Here is a 15,434-nt window from a genome sequence, read left to right on the forward strand (position 1 = left end):
GCGTCCCTTCTATGTTTAAATAAATATTTTGATCTTGTTTCTCTTTCATTAACAGGGACAGTAAGAACAGAACAATGAACATTAAATGTTTTAATTTTTCTTCTCTTTTGTTTGAGATGATTTTAGGAACTGGGTTACAATAGCACGATCCGTGTGATTTTGCATCTACTTCCAAATTGTAGTCAAGCAGCCCAGTCTCATAAATAGGTAACAGAAATGTCTCTAATGTAGACGTGTACAGTGTAGTGTAAGCATTAAAAGATCATAAAGGAAAAACTAACATTTATGTGAAACTAATTGTAATAAAAAATGAGCAGGTGCTTTATAGATTTAAAAGAAAGAATCTGAAAACAACACTTTTTTGGTCTAAGTGATCAAAGTAGAAAACAGAACTGATGTTCAAGAACAAACCGTAGCTGCACTAATATTACACATCTCCATTGTTGTGGTGAACAGACATGTTGCTTTTAAAACCACATGCAGTGTGTGACCATGACTGTTCACTGAGACCATGAACGCCACTTCGCTCAAGCATTCTTCTTCTTCTTGCCATTAAAATGGAAGCAGAAAGAGCACGAGCTGCTTTGATCTACTGAAAGGAAAAAGCAGAACATCTGAGCTGAAACCAGTTAGCTGAAATCATTAAGACAGAAACAATCATTCAATTCAGTGTCTCAGGTGGCTTAGACTGTTACAACTGTTGACACAAGCTCAGTACAATTAACACACAGTGTCAGGGAACTCCAGTGTGGGAACTAGTGGCTTTAGGTTTGTAGTCATTTAACTTTCATCCATTCATTCATTTAATTCAGGAGGAAGAAATGCCAGGTTGGTGCAGGCTGGTTACATGCATTTGTATTTGCATTTGATGACAGATATTACTAAATGGTAAATGGCCTGTATTTATATAGCGCTTTACTAGTCCCTAAGGACCCCAAAGCGCTTTACATATCCAGTCATCCACACATTCACACACTGGTGATGGCAGCTACATTGTAGCCACAGCCGCCCTGAGGCGCACTGACAGAGGCGAGGCTGCCGGACACTGGCGCCACCGGGCCCTCTGACAACCACCAGTAGGCAACCAGTAAAGTGTCTTTCCCAAGGACACAACGACCGAGACTGTCGGAGCCGGGGCTCGAACCAGCAACCTTCGGATTACAAGGCGAACTGCCAACTCTTGAGCCACGATCGCCCCATAGATAGATAGAATTTACTAAATGATTGATGTGCATGAAAAAGATGTCCATAATCACAAATGACCATGAGAGCCAGTAGAATTAATTCAACTGGACACTCAAAAGACGTCCTTAAATGCTCTTTAAGTGGCAGAACACACAAACAAACTGTTAATCGCTTACTTGAGATGAAATGTGCTCAGCTACTTTGAAAACAGCTTCTCACTGGTTCCTCCTTTAACACGATGACTGCTCAGGGGTAAGGCCATTAGTGATGGGATTTCCGGCTCTTTTTAGAGATCCGGCTCAGCTCACTAAAAAGAGTCGGCTCTTTCGGCTCCGAACCGGCTCTCCAGGTTGTTTTGTTGCTTTAATTAATTTATTATTAACAATAATATTAAATTATGCACAAAAGGAATTACTAACATAAAAAAAGTGGTTTTATTTATATATGTTTATATATAAATATATGTGGTGGCCCCTAGAGACAAAACACGTACAAACTCCAAAACACATTTCTAGCGTTAACTGAACTTCCAAAACAGAGCTACCTAGATGGTAAATGGTAAATGGACTGGTTCTTATATAGCGCTTTTCTACTCTTCTGAGCACTCAAAGCGCTTTACACAACTTGTGCATTCACCCATTCACACCCATTCGCACAAGCACATTTCTCTAGGTGCTTTCTAGATAACATTCACACACATTCATACTCCGATGGACGCATCGGAGAGCAATTTGGGGTTAGTATCTTGCCCAAGGATATTTGGCATGCAGACTAGGGGAAGCCAGGAATCGAACCACCAACCTTCCGATCAGTAGATGACCTGCTCTACCACCTGAGCTACAGATCACTTAAATTACACAATTGAAAGCATGTGTGTATTGTTTGTGTATTTATACACAGGCACTCATATATATTCATCCATCCATCCGCTTCCGCTTATCCTTTTCAGGGTCGCGGGGGGCGCTGGAGCCTATCCCAACTGTCATAGGGCGAGAGGCGGGGTACACCCTGGACAGGTCGCCAGTCTGTCGCAGGGCCAACACACAGGGACAGACAACAATTCGCACTCACATTCATTCGCACCTAATGACAATTTGGATTATCCAATAAACCTATCCCCACAAGCTGCATGTCTTTGGACGGTGGGAGGAAGCCGGAGTACCCGGAGGGAACCCACACAAACACGGGGAGAACATGCAAACTCCACACAGAAAGACCCCGGCCTGATGGTGGAATTGAACTCAGGACCTTCTTGCTGTGCAGCAACAGTGCTAACCACTGTGCCACCGTGCTGCCACCATTTTTTTTTCATTTTTTTTTTTCATATATATTCAAATAATTTTAAAAAATAAGTTCATTTACCTGTTACTACCACACACCAAATCCGGTCGTTGGTACTTGCTGGCTTGTGTATCCACTAGGTAACAAAAGCTCAACACTGCGCCCTAGCATCCTGGAGCTCTTCTGTTGTCTTTTGTACGTGTTTTGAGTTTTTACGTGCTTCTGAGTTTGTACGTGTTTTGGAGTTTATACGTGATTTGAAGTTTCTCTGTGCTTTGTCTCTAGGGGCCACCGTAAATATACTTTTATTTATTCACTCCACATAAAATGTAATAAATAAATCATATAATACAAAAATCAACTATTCACATTTCAAATTTTAACTATTTAAATTTTCAGCTTTTTCCTTTTACAAATTTAAAATGAAACAACACAAAACACTGCAAACCACAACACCATTAAATATAAATTAAAATATGAAAAGAAAAAGAAGATGCATATTCTCTGTCATATGGACCTGCATGAATAAACTTTCTGAATCCTTTATCATCTGCAACTGAAAATAGTTGTGGATGATTACTATACCTTTCTAATGTGAAAGGTATAGTAATTGTTGTCCCTGGCTTGTTGTCCCTGGCTTTCTTTCTCTCCCTCTGGCTCTGTTCCTGTGCTACTGAGTGTAACTACCGCCCCTCTCCCCTCTGCCCAGCGTAAAGCACAAGGCTCGCATGCAGAGTGAAGCAGAAAAAAGTGCGAGAGAGAAGCTGAGAGAAAGAAAGAAAAAAAAAACAAAAACACGTGACGGCTCGCAATAAGGAGCCAGCTCGCGTCGTTCACGTCAAAGAGCCGGCTCTAAGAGCCATTTCGTTCGCGAACGACCCATCACTAAAGGCCATCATGCAATCCAGCAACCTTTATGGTTCTGCTTTGATTCACCAGGAACTATTAGGGAAACCTTCCAGTGCCTCCTGTGAAAGACACAGGCATAAACACAAACATTTATTAACATGTTCCACAGTCTTCCAGTTTGATTTTCTCATCCTGTGGACAACAACATACAGGGATGCAGGTTTTAACTTTTGTAAGGTTTCTTTACTGAACTCATACCCAGCTCATACAGGACAAAGACAGGACAGGCTGCCAGTTTATCGCAGGGCGAAAACAATACATGTAACAGAAAATCCACTTAAATGTCTTATAATCATAATCATAATTATGATTTAAAATATTATTTAAAGGTTTCTTTAAAAATATATTTAGATTTTTTTATAACCCCTAGAATATAAACTGTTTCAGATTCTGACCTCTGACCTCAGTGGCCAGGCTGTGTCCTCACTGCAGCTCCCTCTTGGAAGAGTCTGCTTCTTGTCTTCCCCCAGTGATGACCGCCTGCCCTTAATATCACGTACTGTACCTGAGGAACAAAACAGGACAAACACTTGCCTTCATTTAAGAAGTACATTCATACAGAGGTAATCTATGGAAACACACTAGTTCGCCCTTTGGGAGGAATCAGTTCCTGTGAAACATTTCTGTAAATCAACATTATGTGGAGAATGAATGAAATGAGTTCTTCAGGTGACTCAGCAGTCCCACACTGACAAATGAAACTTCTGTGGAAGAAGAATCTGGACTTTGGATTTCCAGTCCAGTCCTGGTTTAAACTATTAAGGAATGAGCAACAGTGCTCATCTTTGCTCTTCGGAAATCTGTGTTAAACAACAACAAACATAAATTAGAAACAAAAATACATCTGAGTAGAGAATTTTAATCTTCAAATGTTGCTGAGCCGTCTTCAACCTGCTTTTAACACATTAAAGTCCCACAGTCAATGCAGCCTGACTCAATCCTAAATGTTCAGCACACAGAGACACAGAGGTACCGTTTAAAGTTTAGTGTTAACCTGAGTCATTGATCATTTGCAGTATTACAGAGTCTGGCAGTCTTTGCATGATGTCCACGTCACTGTACGTTTCTAGCTGACTCTCAGGTGTGACAGGTGTGCCAGCAGGAAAGAGTAATAATAACCTGCATCCTGAGGTTTGTCATGCAGGATTAAAGGAGCCAGGCTTTGTTCACACAGCTAGGATTATATTTTACACTGACCCTGGGTCAGTATAAGTATCATACAGTTTAAACGAAGCACTGAAAGTTGCACATATTTATTACAGACGCACTGAAGCTAATCAAGATATTTGCTGTCAGTCTGTGGCTGCGATTAAACACAGAAGCTAATATTTCTGTGCTAACATCGTTTAAACAGTAACAGTTTTACTCCAATATAAGCTAACGTTTACACCGTAACTTTAAGCTAGCACCATAAAGACGGTAAAACACGTAATAATATCTACAAATGCATCTTAAAGCTGTTATATTAGCACTCGGTGTATTACTAACATAAGCACATTAACATTATTGACACTCGCTGACTTTTAATAGCCATTCTATAAATGCTGTCCATTTAAACGGTCTTACCTGTAAACACTGCTGTATCCACCGGATTCCAGCCAGAGTTGATTCTGGAGTCTTCCCACGCTCCTGTTAGTGATCCTCCATCTGGATGGACGATAACAATCTTCTAGCAGGAGATGGCCCATATCTATGGGACTGATTTGTGCTAATAACGCCCATTGTATGGACTGATAACAGCCGAAGTGGGTGAATAAAGTCACCCAGTCGCTAGCTGTGCCATTACTCAGCATACACCACTCCCTCCATAAATGCAACAAACGATACAAAAGTAATAGCCTATAATTAATTTATCTGCTGTATCTGCTGTTTCTCAGGTAGTTGTTTACATTAGGGATGCACCGATACCACTTTTTTGGAAACGAGTACGAGTACTTGCATTTCAGTACTCGCCGATACCGATACCGAGTACTTAATAAAAACATGATTTAAATTTGCAGGTAACAGCTTTAGTCCTATAATTTAACAAAAAACAAACAAACAAGGGACTAGTTTGGAATTAAGAACATTTATTTAAAATGAAAAGCATGTTGTATGCAACATATTACAGAATAAATAATTATAAAAAAACAAAATTTAATTTTAAATTTGTTCGTCTGTTTCTCTGTTTAGACGTCTCACTAGCACAGTCACAGCTGGGATGACATCAGAGGCTAGTGCGTCGTAGCTGCTCACCTTTTTAGTTAGTTCCTCAAAGGGAGCGAGGATGGCAACAGTCGTCTCCATAAGAGCCCATTGGTGAGCGGTGAGAGAGTCAGGGAGTTCATGCTCGGGCACGCCCAGCACTCGCTTTTGCTCAATGAGGGACTGGAGCATGTAATATGTGCTGTTCCAGCGCATCTGTACGTCCTGCTGCAGTCTCTTTATTGGCTGGTTGATCTGTCCCTGAATGTCCTCGAGGCGGGAGTAGGCTAAGGCGGAATGTTTAAAATGCCCAACTATTTTCCGTCCCACTGCTGTAGCATCAGCTATGCTCCTCTGTGCTAATAAGCGTGGGTAAATAAGCGTGGGTAAATAAGCGTGGGTAAAATCTTTGTACTCGTTGTTGTGTTGGGATTTTGGTGCTTGATTAAATTACTTGTGTTAAATGCGCTACCTTTTGAGCCTCCTCTGGACAATTTTGCTGAGCACAATTTGCAGTCCGCCTTTGTTTTCGCGTCTTCATTCACTTTGAAATAGTTCCACACGGCTGATATGTCTCGCCTCGCCTTCTCCCCGCTCTGAGCTGCAGCCGGGGCCTGGGGGCGGGCACTCGGGGCCTGGGGGCGGGCACTCGGCGCCTGTGATTAATCCCTTACATGCCGCTCAAACATAGACAGGTCTCAGATCGTGGTATCGGTCCTCGGTATCGGGGGACTTTTAACGAGTACGAGTACTTTAGAAAATGTGGTATTGAGGCCGATACCCGATACTGGTATCGGTATCGGTGCATCCCTAGTTTACATTATATAATTTATTGTGTTCTGTATACGTCACTACAATGTGATTTCGGAAATATATAAATATACGGACAACAGGCTCTTCCGCGGCAATCTCTTGTCGTCAATAAGCAACGTTTAGGGAGCTCTATAGTATTCAATAAGAGGACCCTGCATGTCAATTCTCAACGTGAGGGGGGTACCCTGCGCGTCAATAAGTGAAGCAGAGGGAGCCTGACCATGCGTCACACATTTGACGAGTTGGGAGTGAGAACGTGTTGCTCATTCATGTCACCTAAAAGGTAAACCTGTTTCTCCATCACCTGTTCAGCTCTGATGATTCAGTAAGGACATCTCCTGGTTTCATCTTCATGTTTCCCTCTCACCAGATATACAAACCGATATCATGACCAGCAGCTTTACAGCTGTGGCTCCAGCAAACCTCAGCTGATACTAGAAAGTAATATTAAATAAATTCTAACAACAGCTGATCAAGCTTAAACGTGCTGCTGTTGTTTAGTGCGACAACAGCAGCACGTTTCTGGCGCAAAGTGGGTGATAAACAAGCAAGAGAGAAAAGCTGATCAGCTGATCATTGATCAGTTTCATGATTAAAGTAGCAACAGGAGAGAGAGGGGGAGAGAATGAGAGAAGAAGAGGCAGCTGTGCAGCAAAGACAAAGAATAACTCCAGCTTTGTGTCTTTTTCATTGTAGCTGAAGTCCGGGTCCTCTCAGCTCAACACGAAACGTGTAATAATTTCTCTGAATGCGGGAGGATTCCGTCTTTTTACGGGACGGTTGGAAACTCTACTAACTAACCTTATGAATTAAATAAAGTTCACTATCAGTAACAACATAGTACCCACCCAGCTGTATAGAAACTCCGTCATGCTAGCTAGTACACAGTACGAGTTATTGTAACTGACTGTAAAAAGTCAGCACAACTGTTACGTCCCCCCCACCATGGTGGTGGCAAAGGCAGGAAGGAGACAGCAACACCGGACAACCACAATCAATGAAGGAGGAGGACAACAGGACAGTTAAGAATCAGGCAGGATTTATTGGAATCTATAAGAAAAAAGGTGGGGGAGGAGGACTGGGCGGTTGAGCCAAATCAAAGAAAGTAATAAAACAAAAAGAAGTCGAGAGCTCCCAGGGCCTAACTGAAACAAAAACAAACAAAGGGCCTACCTAGCTGCTCGACAAAAGGTCAGTGAAAACATACAAAAGTGGCATCAACCACATAACCTAGTGTGTCTAACAGTTTAACGCCTGCAATCAGTGTATAGGGTACCCCAGCTTACCTGTCCAGCCTCCCACCACACATAGTACAAAGAAGCCTGTTTGCAAATGTTTGTCATAGCAGAAGCCAGCAGCCACCAGCTGGCCAGGGAGCTGCTCATTTGTAGTGATCCTCGGCGTGTGATTGGCCGACAGGGCCCAGACCAGCCAATAGACACATGCCAATCAACTTCGAACTGGCCAATAGGTGGAGGCTCGACACCTGAAAGATAAATAGAACACAAAAGCAAAGCCACACCTCTTGGCACGTAACAACAACAAAAATAAACTCCACCTAAACTTGGTTTATATCTGACCCAGATAGACTGCAGGTCATAACTTCTTACCTGAAGTTCAGTTCACCTGACGCTCGGACTGGCGGCCGCTTCGGGTCTCTCCTCATCCTGCCTCCAATCTCCCTCATCCACCTGCTGGTCTCCACCACTTGTTAATTTTACTGAATCTGTGGAAGCTCCGCGATGCCACCACCAAACAACTGAGTTGTTTTTACACACCGGCCAGCATCTGGCCAATCCTGCCTAGGGTTGCCAACCCCTGCTGTAGATCATAAAATAAGCATCTCTTCTCTTATATAATTCCCATATAAGATGCTGGTGTGCATATGTGGCAATTTGAAGGAGCGATGATGAGAGGGTAAAAAGGGAATGCAATCATGGTGCGCACATACTAGGGTGATAGTGTGGTGACTGCAAGCTCAAAAGCTTTACTGTTACAAGGAAAAAGCTGACAGCACCACCCTGAGAATTTCATCCAGTTTCACCCATATCTAGTCTAGTTCAAAACTATGCTGATTACCAAGGAGGCACTCAGGTCAGTTATACTTCAGCCAAATATGTGGTTTAGAGTGTAAAATAGTTTATTGATTCACATATACACTTCGTCTCTACACACACTAAAGTGCAGTCAAACCAGACATACATGGATAACCATGGCACACAAGATCCACACTAAGGTTCCACCCAGTCACACCCACTTTGGGCTTTCAGCTTCTGAATATGTAAACAAAAGCTTTGAATATATCCAAAACATGAAAACAGTCATCCTCTTCACTGACTGTAGTTACAGAAAGGCACCTGTGATTTGCAGCTACGAGAGGGCCTCCTACCAGTACTGTGACACAAAAAAAAGAATTTACAAATCATTCAGAACCAAAATGTCCAAAACACAAAATAAACTCAATCTCCAAATTAAAGCAAATGAACGATCTATTCAATCTATCAGTATTGTAGATTAAAATACATAAACTGCTATAAAAAATAAAAAACTTAATGCTTTCAAAACACAAATAAATCAACATTAACAACATTATTTTTCATGGGAACTTAAAACCTAAGCAATAAACAAAAATGAAACATCACCACAGAATCAGTTGTGCCTGAGACAGTGAGCTGACTCTAACGCTAAGTATTGCCCTGCTAATTATGCAATCGGATACTCCCTGACCCACAAGCAAAGCAGAAAAAACAAAGCGAAAAAAAAAAAAGGTAAGGGTAACACAGCAGGTTTTCTGTTACCCTACCCAGAGAAGCAGTAGTGGCTCCGCTGTAGAAATATTAGCTGCTAACCAGGTATCTAGACTGTGAAATAATTTGTGCAAAGTTCTGTTAAAACATTTACACTGACCATTTCTGGTCCAATGATGTGGGTGTGACCAGGCCTTGGGAAATGCTGGGATTTGACCCCTTTTCCTGCAGTGAAAGTAGAAGTCTATATTTAATAATCTTTGTACATTACTGCACACTTTGGACAAAGATATTCCATCTTTGCAGGGCCATAGCAGAGACTGTATCTGTCACGGCGAGTGAGAAGAGCCGTGTGGAAAAGGAAAAAGAGGATCCAAACGCAGGCAGTCGTGAAGGTGTGAAGGTGATTTATTGAACACGAAATGTAGAGAGGCAAACGGCAAAACGGAAAACTAAACTATACTGGGACAACTAAACCACAGAGCATGAACAAGAACACGAACCTGCACATAAAGGAAGGAAGGAAGACGATGGTACATGATGGTGACGGCAGGGAACACACAGATGAAACATGGTGGGAACACAGACGAACCAGCAACTACAATGACGGAGGACATGACTTAAATACACACAGAGAAACACGGGAATTACACACAGGTGGTGGACACAGCTGGGAATAATCAACAAGACGAGAAAGAGGGAAAACTGAACACACTCACATGAGACGCAAACCTTCACAATAAAACAGGAAACGAGAACACTACACCAAGACGCAGACCTGACACTGAGAGACAGACAGACAGAGAATGACACATGGAACCTGAACTAAACTAAACGTGAGATACAACCGAGAACAAATCCTTAACATGAATAAACAGAAACATAGAATTCTAATAATAATCATCATTATAATAATAATACTCATAGCGCCCAAAACCACGACAATTATTCAAAAATAAACTAACAATCAAAACTCAAAATACTGGGTCGAAACTGACCCAGAACCGTGACAGTATCCCATTTACTAAACCCATAAATACTCATCAACCTAAATTCTCTCAGACCATGGCCAACAGTTTGTATCTGTGTTTGACGAAGACTGCAGAAAATGGAATTTCTGACAATTTTGGGGTCAATTTTGCTGCAGGTGCTGACTTGTATGTGACAAATAAGACTTGAAACATTCCTTTCAAAGAGAAAGTTACAACTCAGCCATCACCTAAAGATTTAATCCCGTGTGTGAAGAACACATTTGTGATGCTATCCTATATGCATATAAGTGACACAAAAGTGATATTATTAAAACATGTGATCAATAGATTAAATAAAGAAATTTCAATTACAATCCCCAACGGTGTCACCAACAACGCACCCCCACACCATCACATCTCTTTCTCCATGCTTCACAGTGGGAACCATGCATGTAGAGACCAACTTTTTCTGCCCAAACAAAACTCTTCTGCTTGATGCTTTTCCTTAGTAGAGGTTTCTTAACAGCCATTTAACCATAAAGTCCCAAGGGATCATTTCAGCCGTCTTCAGTCTCAGCTGGAGAGTCTGGAGGATGCCTCCAGCCTGCAGTGCCACCATCTATGGTTTCCACATAGCAGCCTGAAGCGCCACAACCTGCTCCATTGTCTGGTCCTGCCTCGTTTGGTCCTGCAGTTGCCCCACCACTGCCTCGTCCACGTCTGGCTCGGCGTTGGTGACAGATTTCCAGGCCACTGACTTGACTCCTTGCCGACGAAGACAGTCTTTGGATCATATCGACGCCATTTTCAACACAGGGGGCCACCTCAACTGTTCCCATGCTGCCACTGGCTTCGCGATCGGACTCAAGAACTGTTTTTCCATTGCCGGCACTAACTTTGCGGTCTGCCTGAGCAGACAGGGGTGCTGTAACAGCCTCATTTTTAAAGAGGACTCTTTAAAGCTTGAGAAACAAGCTCATAGGATTTATAATTAATGAGCTGATGACTTGTGTTCTTACCAATGAACAGATGAAATCATCGATTTCTGTTCTTGCATTACACTCCAACGTAATGCAGTCAGATGAAAAGAAAAAACTTTTTTTACTTGAAGCTCCAGCAGCAATTTCAAAATAAAAACTCAAAAACTCACTCACTTTTTTTTCTGAGCTTCATATGGTGATCTGTTTCACAGCTGCTGACAAGTAAATGTCTGAACTCTGGAATAAAACACACCCATTTTCATGGGTGAAGTAACAGCCCTTGTAAAAGGAAGGTGAATGTAACTCCACCCCTCACATCACTCACCTGAGAGAAACTGGGAAACAAGCTGTTCCTCCTCCTCAGAAAAGAGAGACGCACAGACGATCAGACTGAGCTCAGACCAAACTGAGTTTCTCAGTTTGGTTTCTCAGCTTCCTCTGAGTGAGTCCAGCTACAGGAGAGAAAAGTGGAAAACTCCAACACTGCTGCTTCAAGCTGCTGACGCTCCACACACTGAATGTGAGTTTGAGCAAAAACACGACTCAAAGGAAGTTTCAGTGAAGGTGGTAGAGGAGGGAGGGGAGCCAGGACTGACTGTACTTCCTGTCTGGAGTTTTCAGCTTCACTCACAGACTCAATGGCTTCCAGATCACAGAAGGATCTCTACTGTCCCGTCTGTCAGGAGGTCTTCAGAGATCCTGTTCTTCTGTCATGTAGCCACAGCTTCTGTAAAGACTGTTTGAAGAAAAGATGGAGAAAAAGACGGATACTTGAGTGTCCAGTTTGTAAGACAAGATCTTCAAAGGAAGAACCACCTTTAAACCTGGCTTTAAAGAACCTGTGTGAGTCGTTCTTACAGGAGAGAGATCAGAGAGCTTCAGAGGCTCTCTGCAGTCTGCACTCTGAGAAACTCAAACTCTTCTGTCTGGACCATCAGCAGCCAGTGTGTGTTGTCTGCAGAGACTCAGAAAAACACACCAATCACAGATTCAGACCCATCGATGAAGCTGCACAACAACACAAGAAGGAACTTCAGGAAACTCTGGAGCTCTTAAAGTGGAAGTTAAAGGTTTGTGAAGAAGTTCAAGTGAAGTTTGATCAAACAGCAGAACACATTAAGGTCCAGGCCCGACACACAGAGAGGCAGATTAAGGAGCAGTTTAAGAAGCTTCACCAGTTTCTAGCAGAGGAAGAGGAGGCCAGGCTGGCTGCACTGAGAGAGGAAGAGGAGCAGAAGAGTGGGATGATGAAGGAGAAGATGGAGGCTCTGAGCAGAGAGATAGCAGCTCTTTCAGACACAGTCAGAGCCACAGAGGAGGAGCTGAGAGCTGAAGACGTCTCATTCCTGCACAACTACAAGGCTGCAGTGGAAAGAGTCCAGCGCTGCCCCCTGCTGGATGATCCACAGCTGCCCTCAGGAGCTCTGATAGACCAGGCCAAACACCTGGGCAACCTGACCTTCAACATCTGGAACAACATGAAGGACATGGTCTCCTACACTCCTCTCATTCTGGACCCAAACACTGCTCATCCAAAACTCATCCTGTCTGAAGATCTGACCAGTGTGAGACGAGGAGCAGAGAGAAAGGAGCTTCCTGATAATCCAGAGAGGTTTGATTTGATCAGCTCTGTCCTGGGCTCTGAGGGCTTTAACTCAGGATCTTACAGCTGTGATGTTGAAGTTGGAGACAGTAAAGGGTGGGAACTTGGTGTGTTTGAAGAGTCTGTGCAAAGGAAGGGATTGATGCAGTCTGGATTATTCAGAATAACTTTGTTTTTGGGTAAATACTACACACACTCACCATCAGCTCCTATCACCATTCTCTCAGTAGAGAAGAAGCTCCAGAGGATCAGAGTGAATCTGGACTGGAACAGAGGAAAGCTGTCGTTCTCTGATCCTGATACTAACACACACATACACACCTTCACACACACTTTCACTCACAGGATGTTTCCATATATTTACACTATTGATGAAGTGAAGGTGTGTCCGTTGAAGGTGTCAGTGTCAGTGGAGCAGATGAGTTGAGGATGATGATATTTCTAATGTTGTTTCCTGTCAGTGAATTGAAGCTGTTAAACTGCAGCTGTCCTCCTGCTGCCTCGTTGTTCCAAAGCTCTTTGTTTCTCTTTTAGTTCTCACTGTTTCTTTCTGTTTCTGCTGTCCACCTTTTCACATGGAAAATCATTTCACTGTTTCTCACTGAATGACTCCCCAAACTAGATTTGAAATTCTATCAAGTTTCTAATCATTACAAGTGATTCATGTTTCTATTTGATGTGTAAATGGAGATGATTTATTTTGCTGTGATATGGACTGACATGTGTTGAATGGGAGGAGCAGTTTGTTGTTGTCTTCTTGTCTGTTTATGACAACAATAAATCTATTGTTGAAACAATGATTCATGTTTAACTCCATATATGAAATGTTTCTGATCTTTGAATTCTGTTTGATTAAAGACTTTCTTCATGACACAAATGAGATTTCAGTGTATTGATAGAACTAAATAAGCTCAGAGTTGAAAGGCTGGAGTATTATGTACGTGCTTCACTGTCAGTATCTTCAGGGGGATTCAAAGTCATGAGATAAACTAGTGTAGAGAAAATATTCTGAGCTTTATTTTGTATCAAAGCAGAGCGTGTCGTCCAACATCAGCAGGAAGTTTGTAATGACTGAGCTCGTTTAATCAGCTCGTTTTTCCTTCATTTACAGCAGAAGAAGAACTGAAAGTGTGTGTGGATTCAGAGCACTTGCTGTCAGTACAAATAAAGGAGGGCAAGAGATTTAAAGGAGCAAAGTGCTGTTTTTAGAGCTTTAAAGACAAACCACATTTCCAGTGTGAATCCTGAGTTTGCAATCCTGAGTTTGCTGGCCTCCGAGTTAGCTGATATACAGCTAGCTATTTGCGTAAAATAGTTACGCAAATAGTTTTGCGTAACTATTTTTTAATCCCTGTAGAACCAGAACCACGTAAGCTTGCGCAATAATTTTTTTTTGCATATGAAACCAGAGGAGTTGTACTTACATCTTATGCCATCAGCTTGTCCTAGGTCACGGTTTCCTTCCACATATTACCGTCCCGGAAGTGACGTCATTTTCGCGGGAAATGTAGTTTTTTACATATAGGCCTTACAAGCCTATACTGGTGTTTTTAAAAGTCATGTTTGCCTTCATGCTTTTCTTAATAGTTTCTGGGATGCTTAGAACTCAAATTGCACTACTTTAAATAGTTTATTTTGATGCACATGCTGTTTTCTTTGCAAACTTGCATTATAATATTTATTTTTGTTTTTTCTGCAGTATATAAAAATAAAATTATGAAGACACTCAAAATAAATTTCCTGTTGTTTTAAACTATTTTTTGCAACGTTTTTGTATTTAAAGTTTGGAGGGATAAGCCTCTTAAATTTCTCTAACTAGAAATATATGTAAAAAAAAAAAAAAAAAAGATTTTAAATTTTTTTGTAGTTTATTGCACTTTTTTGCAATTTTTGTAGTTACTATGGACTTAATGCATACATATTATTAAAATTTGGGCTATAACAGTTGTATTGATGTATAGCAACTTGAAATGCTCTCAAAAATGGCTCCACAGCATGTAAACATATAAAGTAAGCTCTGGCGGACTTGGTTCTATGGTAGGTCTTGAAGGGTTTAATGTCTGAAGAGAAAATCAATCTCATTTTCATTTCTTTTCACCCCGCTGACAGTCTCACACTCAACAATCAGACAAAAACACAAAAAGATTGATGTCTTTATGTCTTTCATTTTGTGAACGAGCACATAAATATTTGTCAGAAACAAAAGATTCTGGCACTTCCAAATATTCCTCCTGCCAATAATTAAATGAAGAAAAAATCAGTCCATTTCAAAGTGTCATTAAAACAAACAGTTCAAAGCAGGAAATAAAGTGGCTGTTCACAGCACCAACAAAGCAACTCTTTACAAATAAATTTGCTCCACCATTTTCTTTCATGCTGTCCAACCACTGTCAGAAGATTTAGACCCCACTGTGTCATTTTCAGCTGTGAACACCTTATCACCACACAGATGCTCAAAGTGATTTGAGAGAAATCCCGATCCACAATGAAATCCTCGCCACAGAATCTCAGCCATCTCCTCGTCCTTCTTTTCTGGGAAAACCATCGAACTTTACATGACACTCTACATTTTTGAGGGTAAAGTCCTCCACTGATATCTAACACACTGCTGACTGTTTTATGACTACATCTACTTCGACCTTTGACCTACTTCAGTCTGCTTGTGTGGAAAGTATCATCATCATTATTATTTTGACCTTTGGCCCATTTTATTTGACATAATACAGAGGCCTCAAACTCATGTATTGATGTGAAGAAATAT

General features: G+C 41.6%; 1 protein-coding gene across 1 annotated transcript; it reads left to right on the forward strand.

The window, feature by feature from the left end:
• Window positions 1-11,510: 11,510 nt before the first annotated feature.
• Window positions 11,511-13,100, forward strand: LOC148103255 (nuclear factor 7, brain-like). The gene is made up of 2 exons (XM_087839089.1): window positions 11,511-11,590; window positions 11,692-13,100. The coding sequence occupies exon 2, from the start codon at window positions 11,709-11,711 to the stop codon at window positions 13,098-13,100; it is 1,392 nt and encodes a 463-aa protein (XP_087695215.1). The 5' UTR covers window positions 11,511-11,590; window positions 11,692-11,708.
• Window positions 13,101-15,434: the final 2,334 nt, after the last annotated feature.

Source organism: Neolamprologus brichardi, chromosome 3 (genome assembly GCF_056152115.1).
Source record: "Neolamprologus brichardi isolate AB-2024 chromosome 3, ASM5615211v1, whole genome shotgun sequence".
NCBI lineage: Eukaryota > Metazoa > Chordata > Actinopteri > Cichliformes > Cichlidae > Neolamprologus > Neolamprologus brichardi.